General features: G+C 37.9%; 1 protein-coding gene and 1 gene segment (V, D, J or C); one reads left to right on the top strand and one right to left on the bottom strand.

Moving 5' to 3' along the window:
* LOC118531230 (immunoglobulin lambda variable 5-39-like) overlaps positions 1-22,999 on the bottom strand; it is a 416,407-nt gene that overhangs the window by 294,468 nt on the left and 98,940 nt on the right.
* The window catches only part of ZNF280B (zinc finger protein 280B), a 103,049-nt gene that overhangs the window by 11,832 nt on the left and 68,218 nt on the right, over positions 1-22,999 (top strand). For 2 of the 7 annotated variants that reach the window (XM_036085153.2, XM_078060718.1), the window contains exon 3: positions 6,340-11,164. The exons of the other annotated variants lie outside the window; for them this stretch is intronic. In XM_036085153.2, the coding sequence (XP_035941046.1) occupies positions 6,412-8,046 (1,635 nt within the window). In that variant the 5' untranslated portion in view covers positions 6,340-6,411 and the 3' untranslated portion in view covers positions 8,047-11,164. Of the gene's footprint in view, positions 1-6,339; positions 11,165-22,999 lie in introns of those variants that run through there. 7 annotated transcript variants of the gene reach the window in all.

Raw genomic sequence — 22,999 nt, forward strand, 5'->3', positions numbered from 1 at the left:
TATTTTATAACTGGAAGTTTGTAACTTTTGATCCCCTTCATCCATTTTACCCCTTTCCTTTGCCTCTGCAATCACCAGTCTGTTCTCCTTATCTATGAGCTTATTGTTGTTTATGATTCCACATATCAGTGAGATCATACAATATTTGTCTCTCTCTGTTTGACTTATTTCACTTAGCATAATGCCCTCAGGTCCATCATGTTGCAAATGGCAAGATTTCATATTTTTTATAGCTGAATAGTATTCCATTGTTTGTATATATCACATTTTCTTTATCCACCAATCAGTGGACACTTAGGTTGTTTCTATATCTTGGCTATTATAAATAATGCAGCAATGAACACGGAGGAGCCTTTATTCCCTTTATGGTTGAATAATATTCCAGTGTTTGTATATACTACAATTTGTTTACTCATCCACTGATGGATATTTGTATTATTTTCACCATAAAGTTCTTGTGAATCATGTTACTATAAACAAGCATGTACTTTATGTACTTGTCTGAGTACCTGCTTTCAGTTCTATCAGGCAGTACCTAGAAGTGGACTTGTGGGGTCATATGATAATTCAATGTTTAGCTTTTTGAGGAACTGCCATAATGTTTTCCACAGAAATCCTCCGGTTTTTGCAAACCTTTGGGTAATTTCTGGGATGAAAACTTGATTTTGACAATTTTTGCTGTTGTTCTCTTTGCTTTTATGAAGGAGGGAATATTTGTGGTTTCATATTTCACCATTCCCTATGACCTTTTGCTGGCATTTAACAAATTAACATTGTTCTTTTTTTTTTTTAAGTCATCTTTTTTGTGGTTCTCTGCAGCCCCTCTTTAAATCATTCACCAGTCACCTGATACTTCCAAACCCTCTCTAAACACTTGGTCTTAGAGAAAGAACTTGCTTCTGAACTGATAGGCCACTTTTAGGTTGAACTGCCACCCTGCTCATCTCTAGTTTGTGGATTCTTCTAAGATCCTGCTCTTGGGAGGAAAGGAAGGACAAGGGAAAATGGCTGAAAGTGACTGACCGTAGTCATTCTCCTGAGCCCCAGGATTGCAGGGTTCTCACATTTGCTGTAATAGTACACTTCAGTGGCTCCCAGACTTGAAAAAATTGCCTGTTCCTCAGGTTTGAACATTTCCTACTTCTTCCCTCAGCCCACTTTCCTTTGTTAAATTTATTTCTAACTCCTAGATAATCGTTTTCCTTTCACATATATTTAAGATTTATGTGCCAGGACTGCTCTAGGAATTTGGGAGAAACCAATGAACAAAACAGACAAAAACAAACAAAACAAGCTAAAAAATGAAACAGAATTTCTCCAGTGGAAAGAACTGACAGTCCAGTGGAGAAGAAAGGTATATAATATAATATAACATTATACACACACACACACACACACATATATATACACATATATTTATATATACATATAATACATTCTTTGGTGATACAGAAGGTGATGTTATGAAATTAGGAAGAATATAATAGATCAGAGTCATAGGATCGAATGTTGGGTAGGTAGGAGTGTTGTAATTGTAGATCGGGTGATCAGAGCAAGTCTTGTTCGCCATGGAGATATCTGGGAGACAAGAATTTCAGGCAGAGCCTAAAGGGAACAACAGGGAAGCCACTGTGGCTGGATTGCAGGGAATGAGTGTTAGAATAATGGAAAAAGAAGTCAGAGAGGTAGCAAGAGTGAAAATCGGTAGTGAGGGTCTATAAATTGTTAATTTTTCTTAGTCCAATCTACAGAAATAATCCTGTCGTTTGACAAAGAAAAACCTTGGTTTAATAGTTGTTCCCTTTTTAGACTCCCAGGCTAGATTAGACCCCATTTTTACACTCCTCTACCATTCTGAGCTTATTTATGAACAAATATTTATTAAAAAAAATTTATGAAAACATTATTTTTGTTTTTCTTAGTTGTCCTAAAGTGGAATATACATGTTTAATGTAGTTTTAAGGATCCTGTGAGGCTCTCATTTCTCCCAAGGATATGTTTAATGGGCATTAAATTTTAAGGTAGCAAATGTAAGAAGAGTAGTGGGAAAGACATATGAGTGCTATGGATGGGGAAAGAGTGAGGGGGTAGGGATGGGAATTCGAAGGAGTGGTAGTGGGGTGAAGAGTGAGGATAGGTATCAAAGGAGTCCTGTTAGCCTAATCTCAGGAAGCTACTCAAGAAAGACTGATGCCTGGAAAAAGGTGGTGTGTAGCTATAACAAAGACCCATGGAGAGGGCCATTGTTTAAATGCATAGGAATAAGCTGGGAGATGAATTATCACCCACTGCCATCTCAGCTATCTTTGGCGTGAAATCTTCTCATTAACTCCTTCCACAGCCCTTGGCAGCTTTGTTGATGGGGGATATGAAGTGGTTTTGAGGATTAACTCCTTAGATCTAGTAGGTCTTTGGCATGTCCAACTTCATGACCTAAGTATCTTAAGATTCTGGTAAATTGTAGAAAATAAAGGTATCAGAAGAGAAGTGATAAGAAAATTCCCATGGTCTAATGTTACTATTTTTCTAAATGAACTCATTCATTACTTAATCACTTTGGGTTTGATTTTTTCCTTTTTTTCACCTTGAATAATTGGTTGGATGGAAAGTTAATTGGTATGGTCAACAGCTATAAAATCCTACCAAGATCATTTGGGTGAAAAATCTGACAATGTTCTTGAAACCCAGTTTATTTTTTATTTTTTTAAACAACAGAATTTGTTCTCATAGTTTTAGAGGCTGGAAAATGCAAGATCAAGGTGCTGGCTGATTTGCTTGCTTCCTCCTGGCTTGCAGACCTTCTCACTGTGTCTTCACCTAGTGGGTGGGAGACAGAGAAGAAGCAAACTCTTGGATATCTCTTCTTGGTACTAATCCCATCATGAGGACCCCACCCTCATGAACTTATCTAAACCTAATTAGATGGGAACCCAAAGTTCCAGCTCCAAATACTATCACATTGGGGGTTAGGGCTTCAACATACGAAGTTTGGAAGGACACAGTTTGGTCCATAGCATAATATAAAATGTATTCTCTAAAATGGGAGGAGTCATTTAACATGTAGGAATAGTGGCGTGATATAATTACAGGGGTGTTTTAAGATTCATCTAGTGATGGTATGCAGTTGGTGATAATTTGAAGGACAGAGAGACAAGACAATTTGGAGCCTAGTGCAGATGTACAAACATGAAGTAACCGGTGGACTCAAACTTAGAAATTGAGGGAGGAGCTTTAATAGGAATGGAAATGAAAGGTAGTTAGAATGACTAATGCTCTAAAAAGTTATTTAGGACCACTTATAACTTTCTTTGAATAATTTGATGGAGGTTGGGGGAGATTTGAACAGTTTTTATAAAATACAAGGAGATTAAAATTGAATCCAGTGAGACTCTGATCCTTAGAGACTAAGCAATTAATAGCACCATCACCAGAATTTAGACATGCATTAAGTTAGAGTTCTAGTGGAAAGAACACAGAACTAGAATTCAGGAATCGTGAACTTTAGTGCTAACTCTGTTTCCAGACTTTACATGTAAATTTAGGTGAATCATAAATTTTTCTAGGCTTGAAAAGTTTATCCTCAGATAATTCTGATGATCATATTAGTTGTCAAATTAGATTTTATTCTATTTTTTATTTAAAATTTTTATTTTTTAACTTCAAGTTTTAAATTCTGATTTTTATGATATCAGGGAGAATGTTAATAATTTCAATTTAGAATTATTTCTTGAGAGAGGATATTAGAGCATCATGTAGAATTACCTAGAAGATAGTCACTAGAAATGTGGACGGTGATACTCAGGAGGTTAGATTAGGATAGAAGTTCTCCCATAGAACATTTTTGATGCACATATAGGGGATTTCTACTAGCATCTCATAAGTAGAGGTCAGGGATACTGCTACCCATCCTAAATGCACCGAACAGCCCCCACAACAAAGAATTATCTGGTCCAGACATGTTAGTGGTACTTATGTTGGGAAACAGTGGACTAGGTGGCATCATGCTGGAGTTAGATGATTGAAATTGTAGAGAGACCAAACCAATTTTGGTGACTCTAAAGAGCAGTGTTTTCAGAGGTGCCTTATATGCTTTCTTGCATTATATATCTCCTAATTACGTACTTGATCTTAATTTTAAGGTTGTAAATCACTATTCATGACACACTAGACTGTAAGCTTCATGCATTCACTACTTTCTACTTAGTACTTGTGTTTAGTGTCATACCAGTGTTGGGCAAGCAAAATATAGTTGTGGAACAAGTGACGAAAATAATAAATAATTTTTCTGCTTAATATTCTATTTCTTTTTTGACTTACTTCTAAGCTGGTACACACATCTCAGGATTAAATATCTATGTGTTCCAAAATGATATGGTGATGTGCTAATTAATGGGAGGTACATGGCACATATTAGATGCCAGTTTAATTTTTATAGATGGGGCTTGAAGGGTCTACATTGGGCTACAATGAATTCTAACATTAGGTTTTCAGAAACTGGTGAGTTATGATCCAGAGTTTAAAGTACCTACATCTTGCTAGCCTAAAACCAATGTTTTTCAAACCACTAGTAGTGAGCCATTGATGAGTCATAATTGATTTTGTAGGTCATGGTCAACTTAAGAAAAATGAAATAGAAAATATTAGAATAAGCATCCCATGTAGTAAAGCAATTGCTATTTATATGTTTGTGTAGTGAGACTCCATATACATTGTTTTCTGTTTGTTTGTTTTTACTGTGGGTTGTGATAAAAAATGTTTGTGAAAAGCTAGCAGCTTTCAGTCCTTCACAGGCCTACAGAGTATCTGACATGGACAAGGTTCTAAGAGTAAATCATAGAAAATGTGGAATTAATGGAGTACAGTCTATTCTACAAATAAAGGTTCTGATTAATGAAAATTACTGTTAATTCATTTAACAAATCCTCCCATATTGTGCCAGGCACTGTTCTTTGTGCTGAGGATACAACAGTCAACAAAAGATAATCTCTGTCCTTTGGAGTTTACATTTTACTGGATGGACGGTAGAAAAGAATCAAGATAGATAAAGTTTATAATGTGTTAGGTGGTGATAAGGACTTGAAGGTGAGGGGAAGGGAAGAGAGATTGGGAATGTGAATTAGCAGTTCGTTGGAGCATTTGAGAAGCTCTTTGAGAAGATTTGCAACAGAAGTCTGAAGATGGTGAGGATTCAGCCATGCAGGTATCTGGATGATGAGCATTCATATTAGAAGGACAGAAAATACAGGGCCCTAAACAAGGTAAAATATTTAATGTGTTCAAGAAATAGCAAGGCGGTTAATGTGGTTAGAGTGAAGTGGATAGGGGAGAGGAGTAGGACATAACTGCAGGGCAGTATGTAGGCTTGGAAGCATGGTCTTACAGGCATTGGAGCTATTAGAAGCACTTGGCCTTTTACTGAGTAAACTAGAAAGCCGTTGGAGGGTTTTGAGCTGAGCAGTGATAGAATGTGATTTGACAGAATTACTTTGCCTGCTATGTGGAAAAGAGACTGAGGTGGGCTGAGGGAGGAAATTCTGTTGGGTTTAAGTTCAGTGGGGAAGTTAGGATTGGAGGGAGAAATTTAGGAGACATCAGTGAATGGACTGTAATTAAGGTCTTGAGTTGGGATGAGATTATCAAGAGAGTTTGTTCCCAATTTGCTAGGCATGTGTTAAGCATTTGACATTGAATTATGCTGTTTGTTGACAGTGGGTAGGTACTCTTACTCTGTTCTTTGAATTTGACACTTCTTTTCTATATTAATATTACGAAATTAGTATGTATGAATCAATTAGGATATATACATTTACTATAAAATTTTCTTTAATTCAGCTACAAAATAAGGTACCATTGAATTGTTGGTGCTTTTTAAAAAAGAGCTGTTACCTTAAGTCTAAGAAATAAGAACTTTTGCCTTTAAGATAAAACACATTTAAAAGTTTTAAACTTGCCAAAGAAGATGCAGTTGGTTTGTGGCTGACTTAGAATTCCAGCTTAATCTTCTCTGACTCCAAAGCCCATGTTTCTAAACACTGCACAATGATGCCTTTGTAAAATAACATATCCTTTACATATGATTTCACCTAGTGATTAGTTATTAGTTTTTCCCTCTTTTTTTAATAGAAGAAATCATAATCAGCTTAAGGCAAAGCTATGATTCTAGAGTTGCACAGACTTATAATAATAGCAGGCTTTAAAGCTGTCATTTATCCTCTATGAGTTTTAGTGTCCTTATCTTATAAAATAAGGGTGTTTATAACTACTGTAGAGTTTTGGAGAGAATTAAATAAGATAATGCATTTTTCCATACTTACTGATGTATAGTGTGTTTGTACTTAGGTGGCAGTTTATATAAAGAAAGCACTGGGACTGTGGCCACACCTTCAAGAATAAAAAAAAAAAAATTAGAAAATGGAACAGCCATGTATATTATGTGAGGAAGAACAAGAGCTTGAACCACAGCAGAACATAGAAGAAACCAAAAAAGTAGATGATGAAGATGCTGAGCTGATCTTTGTTGGGGTGGAACATGTAAATGACGATGCTGAGCTGATCTTTGTTGGGGTGACTTCAAATTCAAAACCAGTTGTTTCAAATATTTTGAACAGAGTCACCCCAGGTTCATGTTCAAGGAGAAAAAAGTATGGTCACCTCAGAAAAGGTACTACTCACAAATTTCAGCCTATAAGTCATGTGACCCCTATATCAGAAGCAGTGACTGCCTTGCCAGTTTCTGAATCTGAATCAAGATCAACAGATAGTCCCATTATTATTGAGCCTTTGTCTAAACCTGATTATAAAAATAATTCACCACAAGTCGTGCCTAATAGCTCTTCAGAGTTATGTTCTCCTTTGATTACACTTACAAGTTCATTACAGCATCCAGTAGGAGCAGCACTTTCTGTAGGAGGTATGAATAAAAGTCCTTGCATATCAAAGCAACTTTCCCCTGCTGAAGTAAATGACATAAATCCCAAAAGGCCTAAACTCAGTGATGGAATCATAGAGGGACATGCTTCAGCTTTGTCCCCTTCAGGTATCTTTCATACAATGACTTCGCAGCAAAGCACATTCTCAAACAGTGTTCATACCTCATTAAGCCATGTTCAGAATGGAGCACCTTTTCCAACAGCTTTTCCAAAGGACAGTGTCCATTTCGAGCCTATAAATGCTATTAAGGAAAATAGACCGGCAAAAACAGACTTTCTGAGTCTAGCAAGTCAAAACCAGATTGTTGATCCCAAGAAAGGAAGTCTGGTCATATTACTTCGTGACTTTTATTATGGGCAACATAAAGGAGACGGTCAGCCAGAACAGAAGACTCACACAACTTTTAAATGCCTCAGCTGCTTGAAAGTTCTAAAAAATGTCAAGTTTATGAATCACATGAAGCACCATTTGGAACTTGAGAAGCAGAGGGGTGACAGCTGGGAAAGCCACACCACCTGCCAGCACTGCCACCGACAGTTTCCCACTCCCTTCCAGCTGCAGTGTCACATTGAAAGTGTACACACCACCCAGGAGCCTTCTGCTGTCTGTAAAATTTGTGAATTGTCATTCAAAACAGATCAGGTTCTCTTACAGCACATGAAGGACAATCATAAGCCTGGCGAAATGCCCTATGTGTGCCAGGTTTGCAATTACAGATCGTCAGCCTTTGCTGATGTAGAAACACATTTCAGAAAATGCCATGAAAACACTAAGAATTTGCTCTGTCCATTCTGTCTCAAAATTTTCAAAACTGCAACACCGTACATGTGTCATTATAGGGGACACTGGGAAAAGAGTGTTCACCAGTGTTCCAAATGCCGGCTACAGTTTTTAACTTTTAAGGAGAAAATGGAGCACAAGACTCAGTGTCATCAAATGTTTAAGAAGCCTAAGCAACTAGAGGGATTGCCCCCTGAAACAAAGGTTGTTATTCAAGTGTCACTGGGACCTCTTCAACCAGGATCAGTGGAAGTAGCATCCATTACTGTGAGCACATCTGATTCTGAACCATCACCCCCCAGGTCTAAAAGTAGAATTTCAAAAAAACCTCGTTAATTCTAGTTTCAGTAAATCTAAAGCAGGTATTTCAATCAAAGTCAAAAACCCCATAAAAAAAAAAATACAAACCATACACTATTCAATAGCATCAAAAATAGTGAAACCAATGAGTCATTTATGAATTTCTTTTTAAATTCATGAAATACAGTATTGTCTGATTGGAATTTTGAAATGTTATTTAAAAATTTGCTACCTGGTGTTCATGTACTGTATCTGGCTTAACACATAAAATATGTTTTGTGTATGTATGTGTGTGAGACAAAAAAGTGGAAACCTATTTATTATTTTGATATTTCATGTTACTTGTAAGTTTGAAAGCTCTCATTTCTGTGTATAGAATCTATATATAGAGTTTTTTTTAAGTACTTAATTTTATCTTCAACTTTTTCCATGCCTTGAAGATTTCAGTATTTACTCTAGTCAGACTTGAATGGCTTTGTTACATCATGGTCCCATTTGCTGCTGAGCTCCCAGAAGTGTCTGTCTTGTGCTCGTCTAAAGTAATCTGACCCTGAGATCCTGAGTGTGGAGAAGTTGAGGGACAAGGTGTGGCATGAATGGGAACCAGAAACTGGGAGGTTAGTCAGTGGAGAGCAGTGGCTTCTTATTCTGGTTGAGGGCTCACACACACACACACACACACACACACACACACACACACGCTCTCACACTCACTCACTCACTCACTCACTCTAGTTGTGGAGCCAAGGCAGAAGGACCACTGTCTCAGAGTAACTTTTCCTAGCACAAGAAGATCCAAGGAAGCAAAACCATTAAAATAAAATGCTTGGTATTTTGGCGAGGGACTCCTGCAGACATGAAACAATCACTGTACCGTTGGCTTCAGATGGAAAAGCAGGGGTAATGAATAGAATGGGGCCTGGTGCCAGTGGACCTCCTGTTGAGTGATCCAAAGAAGAATTCAGTTTGTTCCCTTCCCTCTCCCTGTTGGCTGGCCTTTGGTCAGAACGAATTAGCTGTATACCTCTAAGTCACATCAGTAAAGCAAGTAAAATTTCTCAAGGGAAAGAAGCCCTGACCTCCATAGTTTGAACTGCACTGGACCCACAGTTTGAACTGAAAAGGGCCAAACAAATGGTATCTATCCAGTTCAAGGACTAGGCTAAATTTAGTTCTCTTACTATTAAGCTGGAATGGGGGTTGTCCAAGAATAGTAGGTACAGTGGATAAAAGCAGCCCATGGTGACTGAGTAGAATTAAACCCCTTATAGGGCTTTTCCTTATATTTTTCCATGTACATATATCTTAGCCCAGTTGAACATGTGAAATTTGCAATTTTGTTTCTTGCCTTAGACATGAATGTATTACAGTTAACAGTTACTCTGTTGTGTGTATAGTTTCCCTTATCAAACTAGTTGAGTTTAAAGTCGTCCTTGACACACTCCAATGTGTAAGAAATGTCCCATTTATTTCATTAGGTATTAGGTCTTAGAGTTATTGTCCTTCAACTAATCTATCCAACTGTCTAATCCTTGACTATACTGTTGGGGGGAACCTTTTCCCCTTGCCATTTCCAAGGACTCTCACATAACAGGAGTGCTCTCTGAGTATTGGTTCCTGAACATCACCCGTGGCTGTTTCTATGGGTTCCCAGGATTGAGTCTCCTGGGTATTTTCTAGTGCCATCCCTTCTTTTTCCACCTTGACTCAAGTACCTAGAAGCCTCTGTACGTGACTTAAGGAAACTAGGATGCTGTCCATAGACCTGAGCAAGGAGAAATGTCTCCTATATTCTCTTGCTTTCTCCTCTTCTTTAACGGTACCTTATCTCTCCCCACTTCTTTCTTCCCTCCTCAATCTCGTTAAATTCCCTACGCTTTCACAGAAAGCTGGGAAGTGATAGTCATCAGGGGCTTAGCATCCCTTATAGAATTGGGAAGGAGGACAGATAACAAGGTAGCTGTGAGTTTATTGTCTATGGTTAAAGAATTTCCTGAGTGTAGATTCTATTGTATTTATTTGCTCAATGCTTGATTGATTGATTTGCACTTTGAACATTTTACTAGGCCTTTTTATTAGTTTGCTTGGGCCAAGGCACTTTGTTAATATTTTAGCCTGAGCCTATTTCTTTAGGTGGAGTGTGTGTGTGTGTGTGTGTGTGTGTGTGTGTGTGTGTATGTATGTATGTATGCGCACACTTGTTTTAGTCTCAGGTAGAAACTTGTATATAAATAGATATGCAGACTTTTGCATACTTATCTCCCTTATTCTGTTCCTATAACAGAAATTCTGTTTTGAAAACAGTAAAAATATGAAATATTTTAGTTCTGTCTTTTTGTGGTTGCTTGATATTATCAACACTGTTAACTGTTGTTTGCTGTTTAACTGAAGTATGACCCTAAGGAGTACAAATTGTTATTTATTGCCAACTACAGGTTCTGGTGATATGGCCCCTGTCTACCTCCTCTTGCTTTTCCATTCCCTGCCATGCTACTCAACCATTTTCCCCACTGGTGCACTATTTTTGACACACTGGCCTTGCTTTTCTTTAAGCAAATCACATTTCTTCCTGTTCCAAAGACTTTGCAATTGCTCTTCTCTTAGAATGCTTTTCTCCTAGGCCTGCATGGCTTGCTACCTCGCTTAATTGTTTGATACTTCCTTTAGTTTGTTGAGCTTCACCAATGTTCTTAAAAGATACTGACAATGAAATCTCCATCCTCCTTCTTACCACTCCCCCTTTTAAAGGCACTTTAAGCCTCCCCACTCCCTTTTACCTCTCCAATCTGGTTAAATTTCCTAGGTTTTCACAAAAAGCTGGGAAGATAATCATCAAAAGCTTTGCTTTTCTTAGAATTGAGCTAGCTTTAGTCAATTTCCGTGCCTGTAACCAAAAGAAACTGAACATAGTGAGTTCAGTTTTTTCAGGAGCTTTCTCTGTTTTTCTATTGATACCTCTATATTTTTTTAACGCAATGTCACTTTGTTTTGTTTACAAATATATTGAATATCTGTCAAGATTACTATTTTGTTATTGCCCTTTGTGAATTTCCATGTCTATTTTGCTTGCTTGTTCTTTCAGATGAAATTTATTATTTTGTTAATGTTGCCAAAAATTGTAAGTAAAATAGCAATTGTAATAAAATGTTTTGAAAAAAAACTTTTTGTTTTATTATCTTTTCACCAGTAAAGTTTAAGTTAATTTTTATTTGGTACCACTATGTGGATTCTTTGCCTTCCTGCCAGTTGTGTTTATTTTTAATCATATTGCATTGGCCAAAACTTCAAAACAGATATAAATGAGCTTTTCTGTTCTTGGTTTTAGTGAGAATGCTTTACCATTAAAGGTAATGCTCATATTGTTTAATGAATTTCTGCCTTTAGAATTTTTAAAGAAAATTGCTTAGTTTTATTGGATAATTTACAATGTCTGTTGAGAGTCATTTACATTTTCTTTACTATCCTAAAGTTATGCTCAGCCTGATTCACAACTTTTCTATTCGAAACCTTCCTCTCTTTTTTTTTTTTTCAACATTTTATTTATTTGAGAGAGAGAGTGAGCAAGAGAGAGAGCCCAAGTGGTAGGGGAAGAGGCAGAGAGACAAGCAGACTCCCCACTGAGCAGGGAGCCAGGCACAGGGCTTGTCCCAGGACCCTGAGATCATGACCTGAGCTAAAGGCAGATGCTTAACCGACTGAGCCATCCAGGCATCCTGAAACCTTCCTCTCCTGAGGTAATATTTCCACTTCTTCTACTCAGAATCTCCTTCCTTTTCTCACTTTTAATTTTGAAATGGATTTCCTTTTCCCTTCATTAGATTTGCCACAGTTTTATCAATGTTTCTGATTTCCTTTTTCCAAGGAGCAACCCTTGATTTATTATCTCAACTAATTTTGTTTTCTCTATTTTTGTCTTGATTCATTATATACCTCTACTTTCTTTAGGATTGTTCTTTTTTTTATAAAGACCTTTTATTTTAAAAGTTTTATTTTTTTGGGCTCCTGGGTGGCTCAGTCGTTAAGCGTCTGCCTTTGGCTCAGGTCATGATCCTGGGGTCCTGGGATCGAGCCCCACATCGGGCTCCCCACGCGGGGAGCCTCCTTCTCTCTCTCCCACTCCCCCTGCTTTTGTTCCCTCTCTCGCTGTGTCTCTCTCTGTCAAATAAATAAAATCTTAAAAAAAAAAAAAAGCTTTTTTTTTCTTTAATAAAAGATTTAAACTTTGCCTACCTTTGTTTACAGCTTTGAATCCCAAATATTTTGATAGCATATTTTCATTTTTATTAAAGTTTTCATTCTACATACTTTTCTGAGTAAGTTAATCCCAAAGGTATGCAGGCTGAATGTTTTAGTCTGAATTTACAGTTTACTGTGAATTAAATTTTCCTTGGAGCTTTGAGGTTATACACTGTGTGTGGGTATACACTAAATGTCTTTATATACACACATCCTTTTCAAATTACTACATGGGTTATTAAAAAATATTTGATAAAAATATGAACTGTTTTAATTCTAGAAATCTGTCTCCCAAAATGAATATAGTATAAAAGGTAAAAGTATGAAAATACTCATTTGAAAGAAATTCCTAATGACAAAACTTGGAAATGTTAAAGAAAAATTATTCGTGACATCTAGGGTGTAGAATACGGGGTTTGATCAGATATCGAGTGTGGTCAGATATCAATGGTGGGGAGTTTTCCCTAAACTGACCCAATAGGATTCTTGCTAAAACTGGACTAAAGGCAGAGCCCAAGGTGGGAGTATATTATCTATTGCTTTATAACAAATTACCACAAAACTAACAGCTTAAAAAAACTTATCTCCCACTGTTTCTTGAGAGTTGGGAATCCAGGAGCAACTTAGTTGGGTTGTTGTGGCTCCAAGTTCCATGAGGTACAGTCACCTGTACTGAAGGTGACTGAAGGCCTGACTGAGCCTGGAGGATTTGCTTCCAAGATGGCTCACTCACATGGCTATTGACAGGAAACTCCAGTTCCTTGCTCACTGTTGGGAGAAAGCCTCAGTTCCTCTATATGAGCCTTTCTACTGGGTTACCTATGTGTTCTCAGGACATGCCTAGCTGGCTTATAGAACAAGTATTCCCAGGGAGTGAGCAAGGAGGCTGCACTGTCTTTTATGACCTAGTCTCAGACATTTTACTCTGTTATTGCTACAATATTCTATTCATTTGAAGTGAGCCACAAGTCCAGCCCCCATACCAAGGGGAAGGTAATTAGGCTCAACCTTTGAAGGGGGAAAAAAAATATGGGCATAATTTTAAACTACCAGGTTTCATACTTGGGCCACATTATTTATTACATACCTCCTAATGTGCAAAATACATTCACCTCCTGAATCTCATCATCTAAATCAGGTCTAGATGTGGATCAGGTTCTAGGGTGGTATTCCTTATATGCAGTATCTCAAGAACAGTTCGTCTAGATTTAAGACCTGTGAACAAAAGAGATGAGTTATCTGCCCACCTAAGTCTCCACCCACCACAAAGGTGGGACAGGCATAGGACAACCTTTATAGACATGCCTGTTCATAAAGGGGAAGGGGAGATGGCAGTCTTTTGTCAGTAGCAATTCTGAAATCCCACTAAGTACATGTTGGTGTTCATTGATTAGGACTCAAGGCCTGGAAATTCTCTTGGCTTTGATCTCAGGACCCTTGATTCTTCCCTACGACATACTTCCTTTTATATGAAAGGCAGTACATGGTTATAGCTGAATCGTTTGCTCAGCCTGCTTCCTGCTCATAGCAGGTAGAAGTCCAAAGTTCTCTTTTTATTTTGTACTCTCTGGCCCTTTCAGTGTAAGCTAGAGACATTTCTTCAAGTATATTCTCTTAGAAACTTTGTCTCCTGTTAATCTTACTGGTGTTCATGCTAAAGAAGTCCACTCAAAAGCCACAACCACACATCTCAAGATACAACCTTTTCCATCTTGGTTTTGTGCTGAGACAGCTGAGGGACAACACCCTTAAGCTTAGTAGAAGCCCTATTATGTGATTGAGGTGATCTTTAGAGGGCCTTGGCCTGACTGGATGGTGCTCTGGCGCATCACCTTTCATCTTTCTGAGCCTTAAAGAATTTTACAGTCATATTTCCAGGAATCTTTAGACCACATTTCTTCAGTGCCCTGGGTATGCTCTTCGCTTGGTAGCCATTAATTTCAGCATCTTTTGCCATCTGAAGAGACTGGAAATTTTCAAACCCTGCAAGTTCTGGCTCTTGTTTTATTTAACAATCCTACCCCTAACTGCACCCCCCCCTTCATATTGTACTATAATCAACAATAAGAAGAAGCCAGGTGGTACTTCCAGCTCTCCGGCTGGAAATCTCCTTAGCTAGATGACTGAATTAGTTAGGTACATTTTCTGCTTCTCATATAACTGAAGGTGTTAATGTTACCAAACTTCCTACCACTACATAACCCCTTTCTCAATTTTCTAATAGGATGTTCCTCATTTTTAAGCCATACTGGAGTGTTCTCAATGTTTGTTTGGTTTTTTACTCAGTCTTGAACTAACACTCTCCTCAAAGTCCTTCCAGCTTTTGCCCACTGCCCAGTTCCAAAGCCATATTTTAGATATTGGTTATAGCAGCATTCCCCTTCCAGGTGCCAAAATCTGTATTAGCTATCTATGACTGTGTAAAATATCAGGGCAAACTGGCCAGTTTAAAACAGTTTTCAAGAGTCAAAAATTTGGAATCTGCTTAGCTGAGTAGCTCTGGCTCAGCTTCTTTTCTGAGGTTGCAGTTAAGGTGTTGGCTAGAGCTCTGGCATCTGAAGGCTTAACTGGGGCTGGAGGATCAGTACTATAGTCTGAATGTTTTTGTTCCCCCCAAGTTCATTGAAATCCTAAGCCCCAAAAGTGATGGTATTAGTATATGGGGCCTTTGGGAAGTGATTAGGTCATGAGGGTACAGCCGTCTTGAGTGGGATTAGTGTTTTTATAAAAGATCGCACAGAACTCCCTAGCCATTCCCATCATGCGAAGAAACGAGAAGCCTCACCTCACTTGACCATGTTGACACCCTGCTCTTGGACTTCCAGCCTCCAGAACTGTGAGCAGCAAATTTCTCTTGTTTATAAGCTACCCAGTTTATGTATTTTATTACAGTAACTTGAATGGACTAAGGCAATCGACCTCTAAACTTACATGGCTGTTGGCAGGAGGCCTCAGTTACTTGTCACATGTTCCTTGTGTCATGTCGGCTGGCTTCTAGCATAGTTGAGTGCAAGGAAGAGCAAGGAGAGCAAGGAGGAAGCTGCAACCTAGCTGGGAGATGAATAACATCACTTCTGTTAAATACTATTGGTCAGACAGACCAATCTTGGTATAATATGGAAGTTGACCACATGTGGGCAGGAATACCAGGGGGTGGGGAATCCTTGGGGGCAATCTTGGAGCTACCTCGGGGAGAAGGGAATGTTAGAAATTTTTGTGACATTCCACAGGAAATGCAGATAAAATCAAGTTAAAGATCATGGTGTTACCTTCCCACTCTCCAGTTTGCTGTTTTGGCTGACACTGACCAGCTTGAGATGAGATTCTTTAAGGAGTAAGTACATTAGTTTAAAAACTTTAGATATGTAATACATTCACATTCTTCAAACATCAAAAAGTGTAACAATTCTCAGATTCTTTTTTAGCTTTCTAGATAATTTATTTTTCCTCCTACTTTTTTAAGTTTTCCTCACCTTGCTTTTTTGTTTTTGAAAATGTAACAATTTCACAATGTCTTATGGCATATAAATTGGCAAAATCATTACCTAAAAATAAGAAAGAACTAATAAAAAACTTTTTTCTGAAGTATTTTTTTTTTTTAAGATTTTTATTTATTTATTAGAGAGAGAGAGAAAGTGTGTGAGTGGGGAGGAGCAGAGGGAGAGGGACAAGCAGACTCCACACTGAGTGCAGAGCCTGACACAAGGCTTGATGCGGGGCTTGGTCTCAGGACCCTGAGATCATGACCTGAGCCAAAATCAAGAGTTGGACGTTCAACCCACTGAGCCACCCAGGTGTCCCTTTTTTGAAGTGTCTCTAAAGATTACTTAGAGCAATCTCTAATGCACTGATAGGAAATTATTGTAAGGAAAAAAAAACCTGGCTAGTTCACAAAGAAGAAATATAACTACTTAATAAATAAATGCAAAATACTCAATCTCAATGGTAAACATAGAAATGGAAATTAAACAATGGTATCTTATTGATGAATATTCTAGAAAATATAATGTCTATTGCCAATGAGAATATGATGAAAAGTGCCAATTGGTATAAATCATTCTGGAAGTTATTTTAAAATGTGAATTAAAAAGCAATAATATCATATTCTTTCATAGATAGCTTTTACAAATTCAGTAAAAATTCACGGAATAATGTTTATATATCAGAAATGTAGCATACAAGAAACTCCCAAGATTTTAGTTTGTACCTATAGGAAGTGGGAATAATTGCTCAAAAATTGAATGCTTTGGTACTCCTGTTTAATAGCTATATATACACACACATATACACATATTTATTAAAGATAGATTGCAGTAGTATGAAGTAAAACTAGCAGGATACAAAGTTCTGTATACATTGTGATTCGAACTATGGAGAAAATACATGAAGGAAAAAACTAAGAGTAACTTCTATACTCATCCAACTTCGGAATTATTTAGTCTTTACAGGATACGAACAAGAACTCCTTAAAAATATTTCCAGATTTTATGCAGTGAGCTTGCATTGTTTTGAAAATTTTATTCATATAAAATGAGGAGCTTACTTTCTTTGCTCCAACTAGCAGTTGGAAATATATCTTACATGATTTTTTGGGGGCAAGGTGGGAGGGCAGGAATTGCTTATAAACTCTTCAACTAGTACAGCTTCTGTTGTGCCCTATGGGTTGACAAAATAGTTGGTTTCTGTTTTTCCTATATCCACCTTCTCCCAAAATATTCACTGAATCATTTTAGCCCCCTTCCCTTGACTTTTGTCCCATATAAATAACCAACATTTAAGTTTCCTGGTGAGTTAAAATGTCTATCCATTTGATAATCAAGTCAGATTGATAATATGTAGACCCAGGCTCAGCCAGGTGGCAGGTTCATGCCACCATTCTTCATCTGGGTCTTTCATTGTGCCAAGCACCAGGATAGACCAGCATACAGTAGTACTCAGCTTCCTTCTTGGGCTGGGACCCCAAAAAGGTGAGGGCAGCTTTGACCCCAGGAGGGAGCGTGAGAACTGGGTGGGAGTCCATGAGTGTTTGTTGTGTTTGTCATAAATCAGAGTTGTGGGAGTTTGTCCAGACTTCTGCTGGAATCGGTGAGGATAGTTACCATTAGTGACTATTCCAGTGCTGGACTCAGGTAAGAGTGACTGTCCCTCCTGGGGATGGTCAGAAGGGCTCTTGAGTCACCATAGCCTGAGGACTGGTCTCTGAAACTGAAAACAGACTCAGGAATGAAGAACAGGAGCAGAAGGATCACTCCAAAGACCAGCCTCTGAAATCTCCATGAACCTGGACAATGAATGAGTAGAGGGAGGACAAGGGGACGGACCTAGGCCATGGTGCAAATATCCCAAGGATCTACTGGCTTCTCAGCTAATGCTGAGCTCTCTATTGGCTCTTTTATTCCCTCCTCAATACCCTGGGTGAAGGATATGTGTGTGGTGCATTATGCCAATCTGTTCCCTTTACTGGTCTCTCAACTGTGTCCTCAGCTCGAAAAGCAGCTCCCTTGCCAGGAGACAAGTTTACCTGATGAAGCAACCTTTTATGTGGGCCATTGAGTCCAGAACCCTTGTAATTTGGAGCTCTGAGTTTGTTTCAGACTGTGCTTACTTCTGAGGGAATGCATAGTGCCACATGAGGGCTTCATGAGGGCTTCTTCAAGAGAAGGTGAACGCTGAGGTGATGGGAAATAGGGAGAATGAAGGATCATCTGTTCATTCATTCAACTAACAAATATTGTTTTAATTCCTTTGATTTTTTCCCCCTACAACTTGTAGCTTGCCTTTCACTTTCTTCCTGGTATATTTGGATGAGCAGAAGCTTTTACTTTTTTTTTTTTTTAAGTAAGTTTTATGCCCACCGTGGGGCTCAAGCTCATGACCCTGAGATCAAGAGTTGCATCTACTGACTGAGCCAGCCAGGTAGAGAAGCTTTACTTTTTATGAAGTCCAATTTATCATATTTTTTTCTTGTATCCTTGGTATCTTTGTGCCTTGTCCATGGCAAGCTTATAAAAATATTCTCTCTCTCTCTTTTTTTCCTAAATCTTTATTGTTTTGGCTTTCACATTTGGGTCCATAATCCATATTGAATTAATTTTGTGTTTGGTGTGAGGTAGGGAGTCAAAGTTCCTTTTTTCCTTTTCTAATACAAATATCCAGTTGTTCTAGTATCATTTATTAAAAGCACTTTTTTCCTTTGGTTTTCATTGGTAGCTTTGTTGAAAAATCAAGTAGTCACACTTGTAACTTGTAACACTTGTTTAAATGTCTTGGTTTATTTGTTTATTTCTCCAACTTTATTGAGGTATAATTGACAAATAAAATTGTATATATTTAAAGTGTACAGTGTGATGATCTGGTATATGTATACATTGTGAAAAGATGTCCACGATTGAGTTCATTAGTGCATCTATCATCTCACATAATTACCTTTTTGTGTGTATGTGATGAGAACACTTAAGATACATTGTATTAGCAAATTTAAAGTATACAATGCAGTATAAAGTGTTGGTTTATTTTTGAAACACCCATACCACACAGTCTTTTTTTTATTGTTTTTTTTTATTATAATGTTATGTTAATCACCATACATTACATCATTAGTTTTTGATGTAGTGCTCCACGATTCAGTGTTTGTGTATAACACCCAGTGCTCCATGCAGAATGTGCCCTCTTTAATACCCATCACCAGGCCAACCCATCCCCCATCTCCCTCCCCTCTAGAACCCTCAGTTTGTTTTTCAGAGTCCATAGTCTCTCATGGTTCCTCTCCCGCTCCAATTTTCCCCCTTTCATTCTTCCCCTCCTGCTACCTTCTTCTTCTTCTTTTCTTTTAACATATAATGTATTATTTGTTTCAGAGGTACAGGTCTGTGATTCAACAGTCTTACACAATTCACAGCACTCACCATAGCACATACCCTCCCCAATGTCTATCACCCAGCCACCCCATCCCTCCCACCTCCCACCACTCCAGCAACCCTTAGTTTGTTTCCTGAGATTAAGAATTCCTCATATCAGTGAGGTCATATGATACATGTCTTTCTCTGATTGACTTATTTCGCTCAGCATAGTACCCTCCAGTTCCATCCATGTCATTGCAAATGGCAAGATTTCATTCCTTTTGATGGCTGCATAATATTCCATTGTATATATATACCACTTCTTCTTTATCCATTCATCTGTCGATGGACATCTTGGCTCTTTCCACAGTTTGGCTATTGTGGACATTGCTGCTATAAACATCGGGGCGCACGTACCCCTTCAGATCCCTACGTTTGTATCTTTGGGGTAAATACCCAGTAGTGCAATTGCTGGATCGTATGGTAGCTCTATTTTCAACTTTTTGAGGAACCTCCATACTGTTTTCCAGAGTGGCTGCACCAGCATGCATTCTCACCAACAGTGTAGGAGGGTTCCCCTTTCTCCGCATCCCCGCCAACATCTGTCATTTCCCATACCACAGTCTTGATTACTATAGTTTTATAGAAGGTTTCAAGATTACTAGGGCTATTCTAGGTCCTTTAGATTTCCAGGTAACTTTAAAATCATTTAATAATTTTTGCCAACCCATTGGAATTTTGGAATCGGTTTGAATGTCTATTCCAATTTGGAGATATGTAATATCTTAAAAATATTGAGACAGTTTTTTACTTCTTCCTTTCCAATTTTTATGTCTTCCTCACTTTTTTTTTTTGAACCAAAATGAAATCTCTGATTTAATGCAGGTTTCACCTCGATGAGGAACATTAGGTGAGCTTGGTCCCTTCCATAAAATGTTTCACAGACTTTCATTGGTAACATTTTAATGGCTTTTTAATAAGGAAGTTTCCAGTAACATGTATTTTACTTTTTATGTAATAACAAGTCATTAAAATATGACAACACAAGTTGACACTTTCTGGGAGAGGATGCATATATTTCTGTATGAACAGTAGACATGTGTTAGGTCATCAGGCTTTGGCGTGTCCAAGCTCTGAAAATGAATACTATTTTCTATGTATCAGTTAAAACTTCATGAATCATGAAGTTCAGGGAAACATAAAGGATCTTGAAAGCATGCTTGTCATGTTGTTCTTTGACATAGGGCCTACCCCAGGGATTTTTCATGAGGTAAACACATTTCAATGGTACATTCAAGTACTGTGAAACATAATTTTCATATTACTGAAAACATAGTTATCATATAAACAGTGAGTACATGCCTAATTTAAGTATCCCATTAATGAAGGAGCAACCAGAATGGCAAAGCTGATTCAATAAGGACATACAGAGCAACATACATTTATTTATTTATTTATTTTCAGAGTAGCATTTATATAGTCAGTGGGGAAAATGTTGAAATAAGACAGCTAAAGTAGATCTGCTAAATTAAATACAAAGCTGGTTTAAAATCCTAAAACTATAACCCTTGGGATTATCTTTTCTATTTTACTTTAATCTATTTTTTAGATGCTAATGTAAACATACCAGTTATAAAATATCTGGACCCTAATCAATTCTTAGACAAATAAAATTAAACAATTTTTTAAGGTCAGATGGGACCATTAAAAAAATCTCTAGTGTGACATTCTAGAGTCATACAATTACCTTTTTGTTGTATTTCCAAATTTTGGATTATATTTTCTTGAACACTAATTTTAAAAAACCTTTCTATAAAAAATTATTTTAATATAATCATATAGTCACAGGAAGTTGCAAAAATAGTACATGGAGTCCCAGGTACCCTTCATTCAGCTTCCCACATTGGTGACATCTTACATACATGAAACAATATCAAAACCAGAACTTAATATTGGTATAGTACTGTTAACTAGACTACAGACCTTGTCTACTTTTCACCATGTTTTACATGCATACATTTTTGTGTGTGTGGTATGTGTGTGTAGTTAGTTCTACAGAATTTTATCTTAAGTTTAAATCTGTGTAACCATCACCACAGTCAAGATACAGAATTGTTCCAGCATGACAAAGGCATCACCTCATACTACCCCTTTATATTTGCACACCTCTCCCATCTTTGTTACCTGGCAACCCTAATGTAGTCTCTCCATCCTATAGTTTTGTCAAAAATTTTTCATCATGGATGGAACACATGTTAATTGCTGACAGTGATGGACATACATAAAGATTAAAGGAATGAAATAAACACTTGGAACCACTCATAGGCCTGACTACTGTCAATTTTTGATGAGGCCTTTCTAAGACTTGGGTGTTAAGATATTTTGAGGATGGCACAAAAGAAATGTTTTTTTTTTCTTAGGCCCAGGACTCACACACCTAGTCCTGGACTCTTTCTTCACCCTTGTATGCAGAGTTTCCTGCTAAAACAACTGATGGGTATATCTTGAGGAGGAACCTTCATTCAAGAATACATTCATGCCTGAGTTCACTCACTGGATGAAAACTCATCAGCTCCTGTACTGGAGACATTTTTCTAGGTACCAGGAGGAATATATCAGAGAGCAGAATGGCAACAGATCCTGTCATGAAAGGGTTTACAGTCTTGTAGCACAACCACTTCTGGACCATATCTGAAATGAGAGGTTATGATTGTTTGGATTTTCCTGGGGTACATCAGGATGATTCCAGTCATGGAGGTGCTGATGTGATAGAGCCTTTGGAAACTAAAGGATTTAAATATTCATTCATCCATGCATTCAACTTCATAAAATTTTTATTACAAACAGAAGATGATTTGAAAACAAATTCCACCCTCTTGGATTTAGAGTCTATTTGAGAAGAGACTGGGAAGAATATATAGCTCAGAAAATATGTTATCATAACTCATGAATAAGTGGGGCAAATCTGTCTGGTGAAGTCAAGGGACACTTTCCAGAGGAGGTAAAAATCTGAATGAAATTCAACCTTTGAGAAAGACCAGCATGGAGACAGACATAACGGGGATGCTGGGCAGAGGGGTGGGGGGTGGTCAGATGGTGCATTCTGAATGAGAGATCATCCTACATAAAGTATTAGGGACAAGAAAGAAATGTGTTATCCAAATAATTGAAAGTAACTTGACTTGACTGGACTGAAGGATGGGGCTGAGAATTTGGGTCACAAATGCTGAAAAGGGCTGAGAATATCTCAGGCTTTTGGACTTGATATCTTAGATTGTGTATGTGACTTTTGAAGGGAGAAGCGTCAGGAGCATACTTGTAGTTTAGGAAAACAATAAAGGAAAAGATGTTTTCAAGAAGGAAGATGTCAGTACTTTTTTTTTTAAAGATTTTTTTTTTAAGATTTTATTTATTTGACAGAGAGAGAGACCGTGAGAGAGGGAACACAAGCAGGGGGAGTAGGAGAGGGAGAAGCAGGCTTCCTGTGGAGCAGGGAGCCCGATGCGGGGCTCGATGCGGGGCTCCATCCCAGGACCCTGGGATCATGACCTGAGCCAAAGGCAGACACTTAATGACTGAGCCACCCAGGCACCCCAGTACTTTTAACGGATAGTAAGGGGGCAAGTTAGATGAAAAGTAAAATGTATCCGTGAAGTTGTCAATTAGAAGCTCCTTCCTGACATCATTAATCAGAGCACTTGAGGAGGTAACAGGGAAATCCTTCAGAGGTCTGAAAAATGAATGGTGTGTGTGTGTGTGTGTGTGTGTGTAGAATAACAAGCTATAACCCCCACTCCTCCATGGAAAGAGCTCAGAAGAGAGGAGCAAGCACCAATCTGTGGAAATAATTTTTTTTAAAGGGAAGAGGGACTGGGAATCAGGACATAGAGACCTTATTTACATCTAGAAAGCAT

The sequence above is a fragment of the Halichoerus grypus genome, chromosome 13 (genome assembly GCF_964656455.1).
Source record: "Halichoerus grypus chromosome 13, mHalGry1.hap1.1, whole genome shotgun sequence".
Taxonomy (NCBI): domain Eukaryota; kingdom Metazoa; phylum Chordata; class Mammalia; order Carnivora; family Phocidae; genus Halichoerus; species Halichoerus grypus.